General features: G+C 36.0%; 1 protein-coding gene across 2 annotated transcripts in view; it reads right to left on the bottom strand.

Annotated features, from left to right (window-relative positions):
• The window catches only part of ULK4 (unc-51 like kinase 4), a 249,721-nt gene that overhangs the window by 172,103 nt on the left and 58,841 nt on the right, over window positions 1-18,777 (bottom strand). For both annotated transcript variants that reach the window (XM_056334570.1, XM_056334571.1), the window contains exons 20-21: window positions 12,223-12,384; window positions 4,532-4,714 (exon numbers count right to left, since the gene is read on the bottom strand). In XM_056334570.1, the coding sequence (XP_056190545.1) occupies window positions 4,532-4,714; window positions 12,223-12,384 (345 nt within the window). The remainder of the gene's footprint in view (window positions 1-4,531; window positions 4,715-12,222; window positions 12,385-18,777) is intronic.

The following is an 18,777-nucleotide window of genomic DNA, read 5'->3' as shown; positions in this document are numbered from 1 at the left end:
ATAAGATGAGGATCATTTATGCTCTGTCCAATGATACATGTTGTAACTCCTGAAGAACCAAAGGAGAAAAAAAGAAATAAAAAAAGGACAACCTCCCCCATATGGAGTATCCTCTACCTCTGAGGAGTACAAATGTCCACTACACACCTGTTATCTTCTACAACAATCAATTGGACTATTTGGTAAAAAGCCAAACCAACCCAACCCACAAAAAAAGCCAAGCCTCCACCTTCAAAGATGACCTTGTCGGCAGGTATTTTTGGATCAGCTTTTGATCAGAATGCCTTGTTCTGAAAACACAAACCCTACTTCAAATCTCTCTCCCTCTCAAAAAAAACCACCACAAAACCAACCCAAAATAAAAAAAAACAACAAAAGAACAAAAAAAAATCAGAAATAAAGAAGTTTAAAATCCTGCTGTGTGATGTGCATTTAACATACCTTTAACATACCAAATATTATTCAAATTGCCTTTCAGTTATTCTGTCAGCAAAAGCAGGAACTTCATTGTCATAAAAGTGAAAATCATCACTGAATGTAATTTATTAGAGACAGCCTTTGCAACAATTAACTATACCTCTTTACAGAGTCTGGAAATGGAACAGGAGTGTAAAAGCTGGCCAACAAACCATCAGATTTTGATCTGGTATCATTCTAACACTGTCTTCAAAAGCAGTTATCATAGGCAGTAACGACAGAAATCACAGAGAAACAAACTGCTATTAATTATTCCAGAACTGTTTTGTTGTATTTCTGTAATTTCTTTCGTAAACAGAAGAGTTCCTCAGTCTTGCAGTTAGTATACATAAGCTGTATAAAGTTTACTGCTTTAAACACTTCAACAATTCATGGAGCATGACTTGTAGCTTCTCCAGTATGAACCTGCAGCAGTAAAGTTCTTAAATTATAATCTACTAAAAGCAAAGGTTGACATTTTAATAAAGTGGGGGTTTATGGGGGGTTTGGTGTTTGGTTTTTTTTAAATGAAACTACAGAACAACCAAAAGAAGTTTTTACGTTAGGAAACCCTGTAAAGCCTCAGAGTTGGTGAAAGAGTATTATATAATGCAACACTGCCTGCTAACATAAATGGATTCAATAGAGTAAGTACAGGAACACCAGACACTTGCAACTACAAACCAAAACACATCTGACTATTTTTAGTCCTCATTGTCTCGAAAGCAAGAATATTTCAGTGCTACATGTGGGGGTTACCATGGGGTATGACAAAGCTGTCAAATAAAATCAGTTACATTAGGTGCATCCGGGAATGTTCTAATAATCTAGCTTAAGAAATAGATGTGACATTTTGGAATTTGCTTTCCTGGCAGGTTTGAGAACTGCAAAACAGCAAAAGTTTATCCAAAGAAAATCTGAAGCACATCTTTGCTGACCTGCAGGACTCAATAGATCAGAAAAGCTAAAAATGGCTGAAATACCATCTGATACATTAATTATTAATAATTTCACTGTTACATTGTTCTTTCTTCTCCTGCAACTGTTTGATGTATCCATGGAGACTCTGCAGGGTAAGGACACTCTTTTCATTGCGAGTGAATGCACTGTCGATTCCAACAAGATCATTATTTTATATTGGACACTTAGTAATACTGCAAAGCAAGTTTAAAACAAATCACAAAAAGCAATGATGTTTTTGAATTGGCTACACAAGGGGAAAACAGTCAGACCACGATTTCACTATGCAAGAACTGAAGTTGTGATAGTGAGCATTTGTTGTATTGTTGCATGTTTTCAAACTCTCTACACATTGCAAATGCCTCCATATTGTAAGAGTTACAAAGACTTTGTTAAAGGTATTTATATCTTTTTATTAATTCATACTGATATTGATGAAACCATCAACACCAAAGGTAGGTCTTTGTCCACAATCAGGTAAAAGACACAGAACTGAAAAAAACTAACTGAAATATGAGGACAATGTTTATAACACATGTATAATGCTTTTTTCCAGCGTCATAATTGGACAGGACCAAGATAAAAAGACAGTATGGCCAATGGTGTAGGGAAATAAAGAAACAATGCCATTGTGACAATGTATTGCTGTAACTATCTGAAGAATTTTACTTACCAGTACTTCAGAAAAAACAAACAAAAAATACCCCATCCCATTATCTGACCTCTGAAGAACCTAACCACATTCAAAAAGTTATGTGACTGGTTTTTACTCATTCAAAGGTAAATCTTGACAGCTAGATGAAATTAATTGGCAATTTATTATTTTTTGGTCTACTGCTATAGTCCACCAAAGATTTTTGATTTTTAGTTCTTTTTCTATGCTTATTTTAAAAATACAATTTTGGCTTTTTTTGTTTCCAAGAAACCGAAACAGAAAGGCTCTGTGTCAAGAGAGGGACAAACACAGTCCCTTTTAGCTACTGTAGTTCTCTGAAGATTTACACTAGCGTAGCTGACCACAGAATTGCACTTCTTCGTCTTCTGGCTTCTATTTCATAACTGGTTTTATCACTGTTCTTGAAGGGAGCAGAAAACAAGGGCAGCCTTCAGTCTGTAAGCTAAGAGAGATTCCAGGTAATGTATACAAAGCTAAACGATCTCCACCTGGAATTTATATCTTTAAGCGTCTTTTAATACGTTGGTTTGCAGCTGTATTAAAAAGTTAGTCACAACTTTATCACTACCTTCTGTGTAACACTGAGGTTCTGCCTCTTAGGCTGCTGTATACAAGAGTACTACAGAAAGCAAAACACTTTGTAGGCCAACACTACCCACTTGTTTATTCTTTTCCCTTCTCTCATTAAGGTGCACTTCTGTGTCATGCTCATGGACTATTGAAAAATGTATAGATTATTAAATTCACTTTTCAGCAATACAATGTTATTACTCCAGCTAACATGATAGTACCTGGCAGTTCAATTCAGGAGCAGGATTCTGGTTTTAGATCCTATTCAAGAAAAATGGAAATCTAGTTTTTCTTCTAAAATCCTGCTATCTGATTTGAGCAAAATAGACATTCTATGAGATACAGATTTATCTGAGCTGTAAGGCAGATACAGTTACCACATCTGGGCACATGCAGTAAAACTAGACCCTCTACCAATTTTTAAAGTACAATGTCTTTTCAGTTACAGCTTTGGGTACTATTCACACTTGTATTATTAGACAAAAGAATGTCTACATGTTCTAATCTGCAAAATTGCAACACTTGTTCAAAAAACACCTATGACAATTCATTAATGATTACAAAGCAATTTTAAACCCACAAAGTGTCAGCTGTTCCCATACTGCATGCCAACAAAATACTTCCTGTTTTCCTATAAGTAGGAGAATTTCAGTATCAGAAAGAGTCCTTTTAACCATATAAATCTTGTACAAACTTCACAGAAAACATCATGCTGTAGCCATATGCTTGTTACACGTTGCATCATTTCACTGAATATTCAAGTCAGCATTTTTTGAATATACTTCTCTGATTACGCCACCAACTGACAGTAATGCGCGCTATCAGAAACTGTGACATTATGGGGCAATTTGCCACCTGTTAGTGCTGTAGTAGTGGAATCTCTGGAAAGCTTAAGAACAGCTGACAAACATTTACAAAAACACACTGGCAATTCTGACAAGGCACAGAAACAACTTTTAGTAAGAGAATGAGTGATTTCAGGCTGCAAGAAGTGATGGGTGGAAAACAGTGGATTACTTTTTAATTTAAACATTGTTCTAAAAACAATGTGTAGAGAAACCAAATTGATCTCTCCCAACTAAAGCCTAAACAGATTGTTACAGTCAAGATGACTGTCAGGTTACAACATACATTACAAGAGAGTATCTGATGAAAACATAAGCTAGAGTTCCTGTTTTCCTTGTGATTTTTATCCTTTCTAAGCAGAGAGGGATTACTTTCATTTATGAATTGTGCAGACTTACTGCCAAAAAAATAAACACCATTTCTCTAAGCATGTAATAATTTGGTAATCAAAATAGAAAGCTCTTCATCACCTCTTCCTAAAATTATATTAGACATAAATCAGAACCAGTAGTTTTATTCAATGACACTAAAAATAAAACCATAAGTTATTAAAATGCTAATTTCTGCAAGACATTTCAGTTACAAATTGGCCTAAGGTCCTTTAAGGAGAGCAAAAAGTACAGCTTTAGATCCAATCAGGACACTCATTATTTTCTCTTTTAAATGTCTAAGACAGTTATGTCAAATAGCTGTCCTCATGCATTCCTTATTGTTTTTCCTTAGGGCCATTATCAGTTATAGTCAGGCTAGAGTTTTCCGAATTGATTGAATTCTAGCTGCAGCAGCAATTTATATACCCATTAGTACCATCTCTTGAAGATCTGGGAGAAAGAAAGAAAAACTACACACCTTGTTATTTAGATTTTAAGCAAATAAAAACAACATAAACACATTCCTCATTTCCTGCTTTTCAGATACTTGTCATTGAGTTATTTTGAAAACACAAAAACACTACCAGAGCCAACTTTAACTTTCCATTAGTGAAATTCAATGCCAATGAATATTACTAATACGAAATCAAACCTTTTCTTGAATCAGTCTCTGTAGATGAATCCCACATGACAACATTGCTGAAAACATGGTTAGCATGTACTGCTGAATTTTGCATATTCCATTTGCCAAGGAATTCAGTACAGCTGTTAATCCCACTTTTTCAATAACACTCTGGAAAGCATTAGGTGAGTAACGAGTAATTCTGCACAAAGCCTACAAAAGTGAAGAAAAAAAAAAACCAAACACACCAAACCATCATTATTTAATGGAATTATCATCTCAGGAAAAACAATAGGAATAAAAACAGGTGATGACTTTTCCAATAGTTTAGGAATATAGAAAATTAATAGTTTAATTCACAAAACAACTATTAGGAGGAAAGGCTACTTTATTTTTAGAGACCTGGAATTATTCTAAATATGTTGCTATACACTCCATGCAGCTGAAATTGAAATATTTGGTACACCAAGTCATATTACTCTTTCCCTCTAGAGAACAATAACAATGGAGCAGCATAGTCCATGACAGAGTCTTTTGTCAAGCACAGGATGGAGGCAGCATCAGGTAACACTGTATTAGAAAAGACCACAGGCAGCAGAAAATAGAGGTGGCACACAGCACAGAAATTCTTGTCCCCCATAGAGATGGGCATCTTTCCCCTCTATTTCTGCTCATGGACTATAATCTGATATATAGTAGATCACTATCTGAAGACTATCTTTAGATCAAGATAATACTCTAGATGTAGATACTTGTTAAGGAACTGTGTTTACTGTAGTAAACATGCAAATTATTCTCCAAATGGTTGATTTAGAAATATCCGTGATTAATACAGTTGTAACAGAAAATGCAGATGCTGACTGCGCTCTAGTGAAGTGACCACAAATGTGTTCAGTATTGGCAGTTTCATAACAAACATTACCAAACAACCTCGAGGGTGGATTCATCTCCAAGTCAGCACAGCTTTTCCTTTTGGTACCTCTGGAAATGCAACCTTCAAGATACTGTAACTGCTTTTGTTCTCTCCAGATAAAGAAAATAAGACTCTTCAGACATTTAAAAATTCATTTTCTTTGGCCTGAATGTAGTGTTACGATACGAAAGCAGATTACGTCAATTATTTGATTCACGTGAAAATAGGAATTGGTTTTAGAGAAAAACTTTGAAGGCGACTTTTGTTCTGTGTAAAGTAGGCAATATTACTACTGCTTTGTTCTATTCACACCAGCTATATTTAGAAATTGCTACTTACTTGGTATGCATTCAATAGCGAGGTCACATTTAAGAGAAACTATAGTCAATTACACCCACAGAATACTATCATCAGAGAAGTTTCCCATGTAAGAACCTCAGAAACTACCCAGCTCACCAGTGCCCTCAGAAACATTACTCAAAACATGCTAAAAAAATAAAAAGGCATATAAGACAATAAATCAATAACTTATTATTTTTAAACAGATATTTTATTGATGTCGTTCATCTACTCTGATCTTGTTCTTCCATGTACTTTCTGGTCCAGGAACCAGATCGATTGCAGCCTTTTATTTTTCCTCTTTCCCCCCATCCCCACTTTTAAAACATAGACTATCAATCTCAGTTTCTTAGTACAGCATGCTCTATTTCCCCAAGGATGCAATCCAGCCCCTCACCTCTAGCCCTCAACATGAGTGGGCAGGAGGTATGCGCATTCACTAAGCTTATCCTCGAGGGTCGTATTAACAGTGAACTGCTGGGACCTAGGGACAGACTGTGTCAAAGCAACATGGAACCTGGTGTGCTAAGGGGGTGTATGCAGACTTGCCAATGCCTTAGCTCTCTGCTACAGACCTTGTCAAACAAGGGTGACCATAGCCACAGGCCATCAGATGACCTTCAGGCAAATCTGACGGGAAAGACATGGCTGTCTTCTGGGATCATATGGCAGCTTTGGAGACCGCAGGAATGCTCCAGCTCACCAACCGCCAAGGGGAGAAGCTTTAAACTCCCATTAGCTGGTATGTCACAGGGTGCTCTGCCGTATGAGTGAAACCAACCCTTCAGCAGAAAAGCAGATGATGGAGTTTAATGGAGGATAAAAGACTAAATATCCTAAATCACTTCAGTAGATCCAGCATCTGGAGAGAACAGATGGAGGTAAGTCAAAACGTGGTGGAGCAAGAATTGAGAATCAACGATGAGAAGAGGTAAGACTAGAGCTCACACCATTATCTCTCAGCAGCATTATTGGAACAGGAAATTATCATCACCATGAGAGTGATCCTGGAATTCCAGGAGATTCTCCTGGAATTGGCTTCTCTGCCCTTGCTCTCTGCGCAGCCTTAACCAGCACCTTTTCTCCCAGCAGCTCCAACCCTAGCATCATGATCCTTATCAGTCCCTTCCAGCGTGAGATAATCTACAATTCTATGATCATCTATGCCCTATCTGTTGCTGTCCGGTCTTACATGCCATATGTTGGCTGGACAACATGACTCTCTCAAGTCTGAGAATGAACGCTTTAATGTATCTGCAATATCCAAGTCTCTGAAAGTAACTATTCAGCACCAATTATTTTATAAATAAAATATATAAAAAACACAAAATAAAACAAAAACATACCCCCAAAAGATTGTGGTGAGCTTTCCCAAATTAGTTTCCACTTAAGTGGCTTATGCCTTGTTACTCCTACCCCAGCAGAAAAAGACATCTCTTAGAAACAAAATCAAGAATTATTTAAAAAAAAAATTAACATGTTCAGTGTACTAGAAAGAAAATATTCTTCTTGCTGCTGAGCTTGTCAGAATGTCACTTTGACATCTTACAGAATTACTTTTTCTCTGAGTCTAGCAAAATGATAAAAAGATACAGCTTTCCTGCAGGCAAAATTTGTGATATTTACCTGAGGCATGTTGGACTCCAAAGTAAGCACAAATACTGGAACACAGTCCCCATTTGCCACCTCTGACAGACAGGACAAGGTAAAGTGTCATTTTGTGACTCCAGAGAATGAAGATAGAGAATCATCTTGATGTATTTTTATTATTGATTGAAATAACCATAAGTAAAATTCCATAGTGCCTTACTGCTAATATACTTTGCAGGAAGACTGCTAGCTCTAGGTAAAGACATGATACATGTATTTCTGAACAGAAATATATTTTTACATGTTAATATAGATGTCAGTCAAGAATAAATTCTTCAGGATACATTCAAACAAAGCAGAAATGTCTGCATAATAACATACAATAGGACACTGATGATCTCAATATATGTGGTCATGCAGAATAAAAATGCCTATAGCAACAATTTCATGAATGTAGAAATTGTACAATATAGCTGGAGAATACGTTAGTACTTTCCTTTAAAAATTAGTACGTCACTGAAATCTCTCTGAACTTCAGTTGGTAAAAGATCTGCCTGTGCTAGATTTCAATGTTCATTGATAATTTTTTTCCAAAATTAAGATTATATACCCAAATACCCCAACAGTATTTATACATAACCATGATTTGTATCAGACATTGAGTAATAAATCCAACAAATAAGTTCACCCTCCTGATACTTTAGTGTTTCACTACAAAGGAGCAACAGGACTAAAGTACCACCTTAGTGTATCCTACTTCAGAAGCTTCCTTGTCCAATTCACTTCATATGCAGTATAAAACAATTCAACCTCAGGCTTTTGACAAACGACACAATCCCCAAAACAGTGCAGGGGAAAAACCAAGAACACATTTAGACCCAAACATACTTGTGTGAAACTATCTGTCTGGAAGAAAGAGATGGAACTAGCTACATGGATAGCAATAATTTCCATGAAGACCAGTAAAACCAAAGGAGCTGGACCAAGGATGTAGAAGAGTGAAAGTCTCACTCTTGCAGTTCCCCTTTACTGCTGCTTTCCCTCAGAGCTCTCCAATATATCAGTCTGGAGCAAGCCCTACCCTCCAGCATAACTAAAACCTCAGTAAATACCTAAAGGAAAGGTATGATCTCCAGTAAGCCTACTGCCTTCACAGGAAAAAAATGTTAGTTGGGAATAGGGGGGTTTTTGCTTATATTGTCCATAAGTACATTTATACTGCAGATTTGCACAAGATGTTGAAGAATATTTTGCCTCAGCAGAACTCGGTGTGCACACACAAACTTGGTCATCTCTTCAAAATGCTGGCCTCAACATTAAAGCATGCACTGCTAAGGAACTTTGAGGACAAAAAGTTAATAGAATGATAAAAAGGCATTTCTTACTTAAGATTGACAACTGCTGTTGAAAGGATGTCCCACAAATCAGCTGAGTTTCTCTAGGGAACTCTGGTAATTGCAGCTATCGTGATCTCCTAAAACATACTGCTTTGTCCTAAACACGTCATCTGTAAGAGGGCTTCTAGAGTGTTCTTGAGGACTGCTAAGCTTTAACAACTAATGTCTCTGAATTGCATTATAAAGGGAAGGGAAAAAAAAATCAGGAGGGAAGAGCTTGGCAAAACTAGTATCATTGCAAGCCTTATGAGTGCCAGCCCAGGAGTGCCAGATGAATCAGTTTTGAACTACAGTATTAATATGGTTACCATTTAATTAATTTAATTTACCATTTAATTAATTACATTTAATGTCCCTGGGTGAGCAAGAAGCCCACAGAGATCAGGTTGCTCTATGACACCTGCAGCAACAAGAGGTGAAGGAACTGAGGAACTCAAGATCTGTGATACTTTCAATCTCCTTTAGAGAAGGCCACACAAATGCCAACACTGACTGAACTGGGCAATTAGAAAAGCCTCATTGACTAGTAAGTCCTGGTAGCTGTCCATGGATATAAAAAGGAAGAAAGAAAAAAAAATGTAAACCAGACTACAACAAGCTCTTCAGGTTTTGGCTTCCTCTTAAACATCTTTTTCCTACCTTGCAGACAAGATGCATAAAGATTTTCTTCTCATCAGATACTATGGAAAAAAAGGCAACTCCAGTAGTGCTTAAGAGATGCTAGCTACCCATCTCATAAATACTATGAAAAAGAAAAGATTTCTCAGTTGTTCACCTCAACCTTACAGCTTTGGTGAGATCAAATGATCTGGGATCTCAAAAGAGGGTGAGGATACAGAGGGACAAACAACAACCCTCTCTTCTTACAGTCACTAGAAACCTCATCTAAGGACAAACTGTGTAAAACGTGGCACTGATGATACCAACCTGTGAGCCTTCTGCTACAAAAAGCTATAGTGAGTCTGCACTGACAAGTGCATTCATAAGAATCAAAAGTCTAACTTTCGTATCTTACTGAGCAGAGAAAAAAAAAGCTCTTGCCTTACTCAAGCATACTATATTGTCCAAGAAGAAATTGACTTTTCAAGAGGATTTAAAAAAAATATCCCACTGACATTTCCTCTGGTGATCTCTCTTTGCTCAATGTCTGAATGTAGTTCAGACTTCCTCTGGGATATGCTGCTCACTGTGGCACACAAAACAGGCATTAACTGTCCAGCCGGCCCCTACAAATGGAGCAGCTCAGAAGTCTGGTGTAGGAAGCAAGAGTATGGTAGACATCAAAGCAAAGCTCTCCAAGTGGATAGCAGACAAACAGGAGGAAAACTTCAGGACAAGTTGAAAGATATAAAAATAAAGATCTATCATCTAGCAGCAAACAACAACTGCCCGGTTCTCCTGGTTTCGGCTGGAACAGAGTTAATTTTTTCTTAATAGCTGGTATAGTGTTGTGTTTTGGATTTGGTGTGAGAATAATGTTGATAACATACTGATGTTTTTAGTTGTTGCTAACATTTATACTAAGGACTTCTCAGTTTCTTAGGCCCTGCTAGCAAGAGGGCTGGAGGGCACAAGAAACTGGGAGGGGACATAGCTAGGACAGCTGGCCAAACTAGCCAAAGGGATATTCCATACCATATGACATCATGCTCAGCAAGATAAAGCTGGGGGAAGAAGGAAGGGGAGGATGTTTGGAGTTGTGGCATTTGTCTTCCCAGGTGACCATTATGCGTGACGGAGCCCTGCTTTGGAGATGGCTGAACACCTGCCTGCTGATGGGAAGTGGTGAATGAATTCCTTGTTTTGCTTTGCTTGCATGCACGGCTTCTGCTTTACCTATTAAACTGTCTGTCTCAAACCTGTGAATTTTTACTCTTCTAATTCTCTCCCTCATACCCATGTGGGAGGAGTGAGCAAGCAGCTGTGTGGCACTTAGCAGTTCGCTGGGGCTAAACCACAACACCAGTCTAATGATTGGCAAGAACTGAAAGCACAAGATACAAAACATCCGTTATGGCAAAAGCAGTAGGAGAAGAGAGGACTGAGCAGACTTTTTAAAATATTCAATAAGTAAGGGAAGTCATAACCCTAATCTTGTCTTTTTCCATATATGCAGTCATGATGTAAGCATAAAATTCACAGATCAAATGGCTAAAGACTCAAAAAGAACTCTTCTGAAAAAGCAGCCTACTAGCCAGACTCAAAGGAAGGCTTAATAAATGCCCTAGCAGACTTAATAAATGCCCTCCATGAAGGTTACACATATATTTTACATTTTTAGAGACTGACAGTTCTCTATCCATAAAAAGTTCTGAGACTAAGTTTTTACAAAGACTGGGAGGTGCCACAGAACAAAGGCTTCTGTAACATGTATTTTACTAAATAAGTTTACTGTTCAAAAAGGTCAGGATATTTCCCCAGTATTAGAGCAGTTTATTTCCCAGGCAAGACTCTGCCACAAATACACACTGAAGTAAATGCTTAATAAATACCTATTTTTTTAAATTATAATTTTATTCCACCATTTATCTCTTCAGCCACACTTGTGCTGTGTTTTTAATTCTCACTCTTTTATTACCTCAGTGCTAGATGTGCTGCAGCAACATTACCATTTTCCATCTGGGAAGCCAACAGTAAACTCATTAGTGAGCCTGAGCTCTACTCAGGAAATGAGCATCCAGTTATCACACTTCATTTAAAGTAAGTCAACTTGTTCAGTTCTAAAATATTACCTGTATTGGTGGATAAGGCTTTTGTTTTGTCAACAAGAGATACAGTTAAACTCACAGCCCTGCTAAATATTTTCTGGCTTACAAATCTTTTTGTTCCAAACCTTTTGCTTGCATGTTATAGCTCTGATTCTCTTGTTATCATCCTATATTAACTTACAAACTCAGGGAAAAGACCAGCCCTGACAATTTTACAGTAAGTAACATGAAGATTTCAAATATGTCTTCCAAGCAAGTCTGTGATAAGAATAAACACCTGTCATGTAAAACATCAAACAAAAAAGAAATTTCAAGTTTGCAAGAATTGAATTGATTCTTCAAAGGATTAAATGTTTCAAACATAAATCATGATCACCAGCACAAGAAAACAGATGTTCCAGAAAACAATGAATCACAAGGAACAGGCTGTCCAGACAGGTTGTGGAGTCTCCTTCTCTGGAGACATTCAAAACCCACCTGCATGTGATTCTGTGCAGCCTGCTCTAGGTGAACCTGCTTTAGCAAGGGGTTGGGCTATATGACCTCCCAAGGTCCCTTCCAACCCTGACAGTTCTGTGATTCTGCAACTTTCCATAAGCTCTGGACTGTAAGACTTTTCAATTTCAAAAAAATTATAAATATATTTTAGAGTAATCTGAAATATAAATACAAATACTTACAGAAAACATGCTCAAAAACTTTTCAGCTTCAATTCAGAATGCTTTTCAAAATAAATGCCAAAACATTTCTATATCACAAAAGGAAATTCCTTACCGAAACAGTGGTTATCTTCAAGGAATCTACTGTAGAATGTGTAAAAAGGTACCACAAGACAGGTCCAATTTCTCCTGTAATAAATCCTTGTGCATGGCAAGAGAGAGTAGTGCAAACGTTTTCAATTATCTTTGCTGCCAAATGGTTCACTACTCGGTCTTCCTATAGAAAGGAGAGGAAAGGAAAACTCATATGCAAGTTCTTCTAATGTTTCCAATTTCTTTTTAAACTATTATCTATGTCCATGTTTTATTCCATGTATATTGTCTTAGTGTGGTTTCTTGGTTTCACTTGATACTTGACAAAGGCATTTTATTGGAAACCTCACCTTGTGACAATTTATCCTTACGGATTCTACTTCTCCCCACTTTGTCTTCTACTGCAAAGACAATTTACTACATGTATAATTTAAGACAAAATCTTTCAGCTCCAAATGATCACACCAAATTAAATGCAGTCACTCAAAACCAAAATGGTTTTGTTATATTAGAGGTGTTCCATGATCAGTGTTTTATGCATGAAAGAATCAATGTGTATCAAAATTCATCACCACAACTGGCTCTGAATAGCAAGATTATGAGATAAAGTTACATTAGGAAAAATAAAACTGATTACATCAAACCCTCTTTATTCAGAAGAGCCAACAATCCCCTGGGATAAAGAAACAGCCTTCTTGCAAGTCAAGTTATTCCGTAACTCCCTTCTCTTACTGTTCTGAAGCAGACAAACCTGACAAAAGTTTAAGAAAAAACACTGGATCCAATCAACTCCTAAATTTCTGTAAGGGATTCTCAATCTTTCATATTTTTAATACTAATCAAATAATTTCATCTGCAAATTTGTGGAAAGACACTGTACATGTAGCTTTAACATCTACATAATACTATTCATCCTACAATGTCTCTATGAAATAAAAAACATCAGGTAAGAATAGTCACGAGCCATCAGCACATCATGAACAATGCATGGCAGCAGTTCTTTCTCAAGAAACCCTTACTGACCCTAATGGAAGCTATACTTAACACAGACCAATTAAAAGCAGAGCCTCTACTTCTCTCTCTTTTCCCCTTCACCTCCTTTCTTTAGTGAGGTTTTTTTGGGTGTGGGTTTTTTGTTTTTTTTTTTTTATTCTTTCACTTAAAAGCAGAGTCTGCCTCAACAGAACTGGAAGATTCATTGCTGGTGGCTTTTTGGCTGTGCATTGCTTCACCTTATCTCAATCTTTAACTATGAATAAGTGGAGTCTTTCAACAATGTCTTAAATGGCATTCTTGAGTTCAGCAAGAGTGAATTTTAATATAAGAGGGACAACCAATTTAATTTGTCAAGTCTACCTCATAGCCTGGCTTCACAAATAATTCATCATAATATCTAATTGATTTCTTTCTTAAACTAATCTCCACATTATCCTACTAACCTTTGGATTTCTGACATTTATCTTCACAATTGGAACTACCAACAACTGTGAGCAATGATAATGAAACCTTTCAAAAGCAGTACAAAAGCCTTCCAGAAGGGGAGAACTTATACTTCATTAAAAATATATTCAATATCCACTCTTCTTTCTGGTGACTTGGGTATTCTAAAATATAGACACTGATGTAGAAATATTTCAAAATTCTGGTATAAAGTTGTTAAAAAAAATCTGCATTGATCATTTTCATGCTAATCCTTCCTGTTCTCCCAAGGAACTGCAGCTCTACTCAAATACTTAAAAGAAATACCAAAGTCAATTCCCATTTAAACCAGTTACACTCTTCTATAAAACTCTACTGGTTTCTGTGGTATTCCTTCTCATTTACAGCCATGAAACCAAAGACGATTTAGACTTCTCTGATTTTAGCTTTTATTACTGAAATATATCATTTCATTTTGATTTATTATACCTAAATACATATATATATTTACCAAAATTAATTTTCTCAAAAAACTCTTATAAATAATTTTAATTTTTATTCAGTTTTTGTGAATTATACTTCTGAATTTAAGTCCTTTTTTTTATTTTGCTACATTTAAGGTAAAAATAAATGGATTTACTAAACTGACTATATGCATTTAAAATTGAATCAATAATTGAATTATTAATAGTCAAGTTAAATCTCTCATATATGAAGTGACTACTAGGAATGCCAACTGGGACTCCACTGCTACCTTAAGCAGGCAGAAACACTCAATAAATGCACTATACTTCCATTAATAAATCATAATGAAAGCATTATGCAGCAGATAATAGTTATTATAACATTAACAAATTTCCAGGCACAACGACAGCTTTTCTTCACAAAATTTGGTCCTGAAGGTGTGCTTTATTTCCTTTCAGCTACTGATGAGTTATGCCCTGTGCCAGATTGTCCTGCTACTTTGGCTAGAAAAAGGTCGTATACCATCACAGTGCTCTCAAAACTCAATGAGGCTGTCAGAGAAATTCCATTTCCTGTCCCCTGAGATTGTCCATCTCAGCTCCTCTGGGATCTATTCCCGAGCACTGTCTAAGCAACTAGACTTGTACCATTTTCTGCCTAATTAGGTGTCTGGAAGGGAAGAGTGACTTTAACTAGTATTTGGCCTCTACTTAAAGGAGTCATTCTGTCATGTTACCAGGACATAAGCTATGTTAGTGAACAGAAACCAATCTTCAAGATACGAGTAAAACCGTTCCATGTAACGCTTAACCTCTGTCCATATAATGAATTGCATCAAATCTAAATCTATGAATAGAACTGTATCAAGAAGCAGCACATCATCTACTTTCACTGGATTTAGATTTCAACTGGTTTTATAAAATGCACTTAAAGCTTCTAATTTTCAGTTACGTTGAACACTTGCATATGTATCTGTTTCCAGTTAGAAGTCATTGATGCTTAGTGAAAATGAGCCCTGAGTGAGAAAGCAAATACCAAAAGGGTAGATACATGTAAACTACTAAAAAAAGAGAACTTCTTTTAATCAAGACTTTCATTGCAACTGGGGGTGTGTGTGTGTGTGTGCGCGCGTGCACAAATCTTCATCATCGAGAAATCTACTTTCATTTTTTAAAATAACTGAATCTACTGGATATTTTTATTGATTGTTAAGAACTTAACAGTGCACTAGAAGTTTTGGAGGCACTGATGATACACAGTCACTATGCTAACCAACATACTACCTAAAAATAGCATAGTTTCATTTAAAGGTTAACACAACATACTTTATGATCTTTTTATATTACACTGTGTACAGAGACACACACTTCAGTAAAAGCTTAATACTGATAAACATTTGAAAAGCTGAAAGATTCAGGAAGTTACACTGTATTCCATCATTATTCTAAATCAATCTCCATACACTTATTTCTTTAATCTAAAAAGACAGAATAAAAAGAAACTACAAACATAATGTAACGAAGTAAAGTTTTATCATCATAAGCATCCATGATTATAAGAATTAAATCTTGATTTGGTAACAATTTGCAATATAAAGCCTGCACAGAGAAGAAGGAACATACAGAAATAAAAATTTTAAATCCCTTTTGTGGAAAAATGTTTTAAAATTCTGTCAGTCGACTAGAAAATTGGTATCTAAATTAAAATGATAACATGTATGATTCAGAACATTACTATTAGACCACAGGCAATTCTGTCAGTAACCTAACAAAACGTGATGTCTAAAGAAGAAATTGAGGTGGTAATCTGTATGATTCAAAGCTTTACTTTTATATTATAGGCAATCCTGTCAGTAAACTAGAAACTAGAAAACTGATACCTAAAGAAGAAATAAAAGTAAGAATACATATGATTCAGACTATCACTTTTATACTATAGGCTGTCCTATACTCTCTGAGAAAATTGTTATGATTTTATTCTCTCCTCCAAATTCTCCTCTCCCCTCTAAATTCACTGTAAATGAACTGCTCTGGCTCAGAATATACATTATAAAACAACTGCCTTATATTAAATACTGGTAATTATTTTTTAAAGTTATCTTTTATTATTAAAATTTCTGATCAGTTCAGAACCAAAACCATTAGACTTGTATCTTGTTCCCTCATCAGGGAAGAAATCCATATGAAAGCGGGAAATGTGTACTATATAGTTCACTGGCAAGCTCTAATTTATTAAAAATCTTGCTTAAACAGTACCTTGCACATCCAAGAGACAGAAAATTATCCTTTGTAACCCCATTACCCATTTACTGATTCAGATACATTCTCCAGGTGCCATGCTTTAAAATGAGAGGATTATGCACATTCTAAAAGTCAGATACAGCTAATTAGCTATAGCTGTATATATTAATTTATCCATGCAAATGTATTGTCGATATATAGTTTTTTCCAGGTTCTGTGAAATTATTACTGAAATTGTACATAATTGTGTACCTTATATTTACATTTGTAAGCAGAAATGGACATATACCGAGCTCCTGGAAGCTTTTTCAGTGGTTCCTCTGCTTTCACACAGGAAGACTTAAAAGGAGGCTTGCACACAGTTTCTGACCTCACCGTCTAGTTTCAGTGAAGGACTTCGTCAAAGCAACATAATCCAGACCAAATCAGACAAGAAAAATTATAAAAGATATCAAAAAGTAGTTTAGATATGGGAAAGATTAACGGTTCTAAGCACGTATCAGAAAAAAATGTGTAAAAGGAGGATCTGAAGGAAGGGAGGGGCAAACATAAGGGAGAAAACAGTGGAAGCAGAAAGGTAAGAGAATTGACTGGAACGTAAGTCTGAGAAGAGGCAAATGTAAAGCAGAAACTAAAACTGCGATTTCATTTAAGATTGAGTTGAATCTTAAATGTGATAACAAAAAGCAAAAATATATATGCAAAGTCAATGAGTAGATTCAAATAAGAGATAGGATGACACATTTGGGGTGAAGTAAACAAGGGTAACTTTAGCAAAGGAATTTTGAATAAACTGGGTAAAATGAGTGAAAGGAAAAGGGTAGCCATATTAGCATTAGGCATTTAATATTACATAATAACCTTTCTTATTTAATAACAGAAAAAACAGAAACAGAAGGTATCTTTCATGACTGCGTAACACTGCAACTGTAAGAACACTTTAGCTGTAGAAATCTGGACCCTGCTATCTTAGAGACTGCACACAAGTATTTAAAAGTTGAACACAGACAAGAATATAGATGCCTGGAACAGGCATTATGTGTCACTGTTGGAAACGGTTGTTGGAAAACATTGTAATATTTACTACGTGGCTTCTGACAAACTGCAACGTTATACCAAGACTAAAAATGTAGAATTTGGCTTATCGTTTACTTACACAAGAGTGTACCAATTTCCTTATTTTGACACATCATTGAACATGCCTTTTCTTTGCCTGAGTTGAATATCACCTTCTATCTCATGTTAACAACACTGAAGTGCAGGAAATCTGAACTTGTGATCCACTATAGATAAAAGGCTGTCCCAATCCCCTACTCCACCATCCTAAAACTCCTTTCACCTGTACTTAATCTTTTGTCACTGTTAGATTCTGAGGCATAGAAGGTATGTGGAAATGACACTACCTGCATTTTCTGAACATTGTGTTCCTTTATAAGCAAATAAAAGGGACACACGTACATTTCAAACTCCTTCCTGCTCTACTGTTCTTTTTCAGAGGGCAATTCTGCTCTGAATCTTGCAGAACTCCAGAGTAGTTCATAATGAAACTGAAGAACAGCAAATTTACCTTACAAAACTCAAAGCTATATAAACAACAGTACTGAATGACATAAATTGGTTTTATTTTCTTGAATCCTTATCAAATACATCAAATAAAGCTTCTTAACTGGCAATAAAAAGCTACAAGTAAGTATTTACAATGCATATACTTAACACAGTGGTAATTCAGGATTTATTACATAAATTTAGTTTGCCATTTTCGTTAATACCAAGATCATATGCAAATATTCATCTCAGAAAACACACTGATATAAAATTTAATTAAATTAGCTTAGGACAAATAAAATAAACTTATGATTTAATTAAATTTGATTGTGATTTCTTAATTTCTAATTAAGAATGCAAAGCTTACTTCCATGTAATAAATTGTTAGATCAGGGAAATTTATTGAATAAATAGCTGATTACAGGCTACAAAGGTAACAAAGAAATACAGCAGCTAAGTTCTTAAGCTGCAGTCAAAGAACATTAAGCACGCTGAAGACAAATGTAGACAGTATCTTCAGGATTTTCACATCCAGTGCTTTACTAGTTTTAAGTCAGACCTTAAAAAATTCTAGACTGTTCATTTTAACTATTTCTATTATCTGCTATTTCACAGCAGGATGCGGGGAGGGGGACAGTGTCATTCACATGCTCCCCTACCACACCTCTGTATCACTCACTAAGCATTGTGAGCCACTCACTGCCTGGACAAAGCAGCTCTGGTAGCAGGCACAGAGTGATGTAAAATTGACTCAAAAAAAAAAAAAAAAGCCAAACAAGAACCCAACCCAAACAAAACCCACAACACATTAGAGCCAGCGTATTAGGTTAGCAGAAAAGAACACTGATTTGAAATTCAGAAAGGTTCAAAAAGCAACAGTTTCTGTTGGTATATCAGTAATAAAAATA

This window comes from Falco biarmicus, chromosome 4 (assembly GCF_023638135.1).
Source record: "Falco biarmicus isolate bFalBia1 chromosome 4, bFalBia1.pri, whole genome shotgun sequence".
NCBI lineage: Eukaryota > Metazoa > Chordata > Aves > Falconiformes > Falconidae > Falco > Falco biarmicus.
Note: the sequence above shows the minus strand (reverse complement) of the source record. Positions and strands in the feature narration are given on the sequence as shown.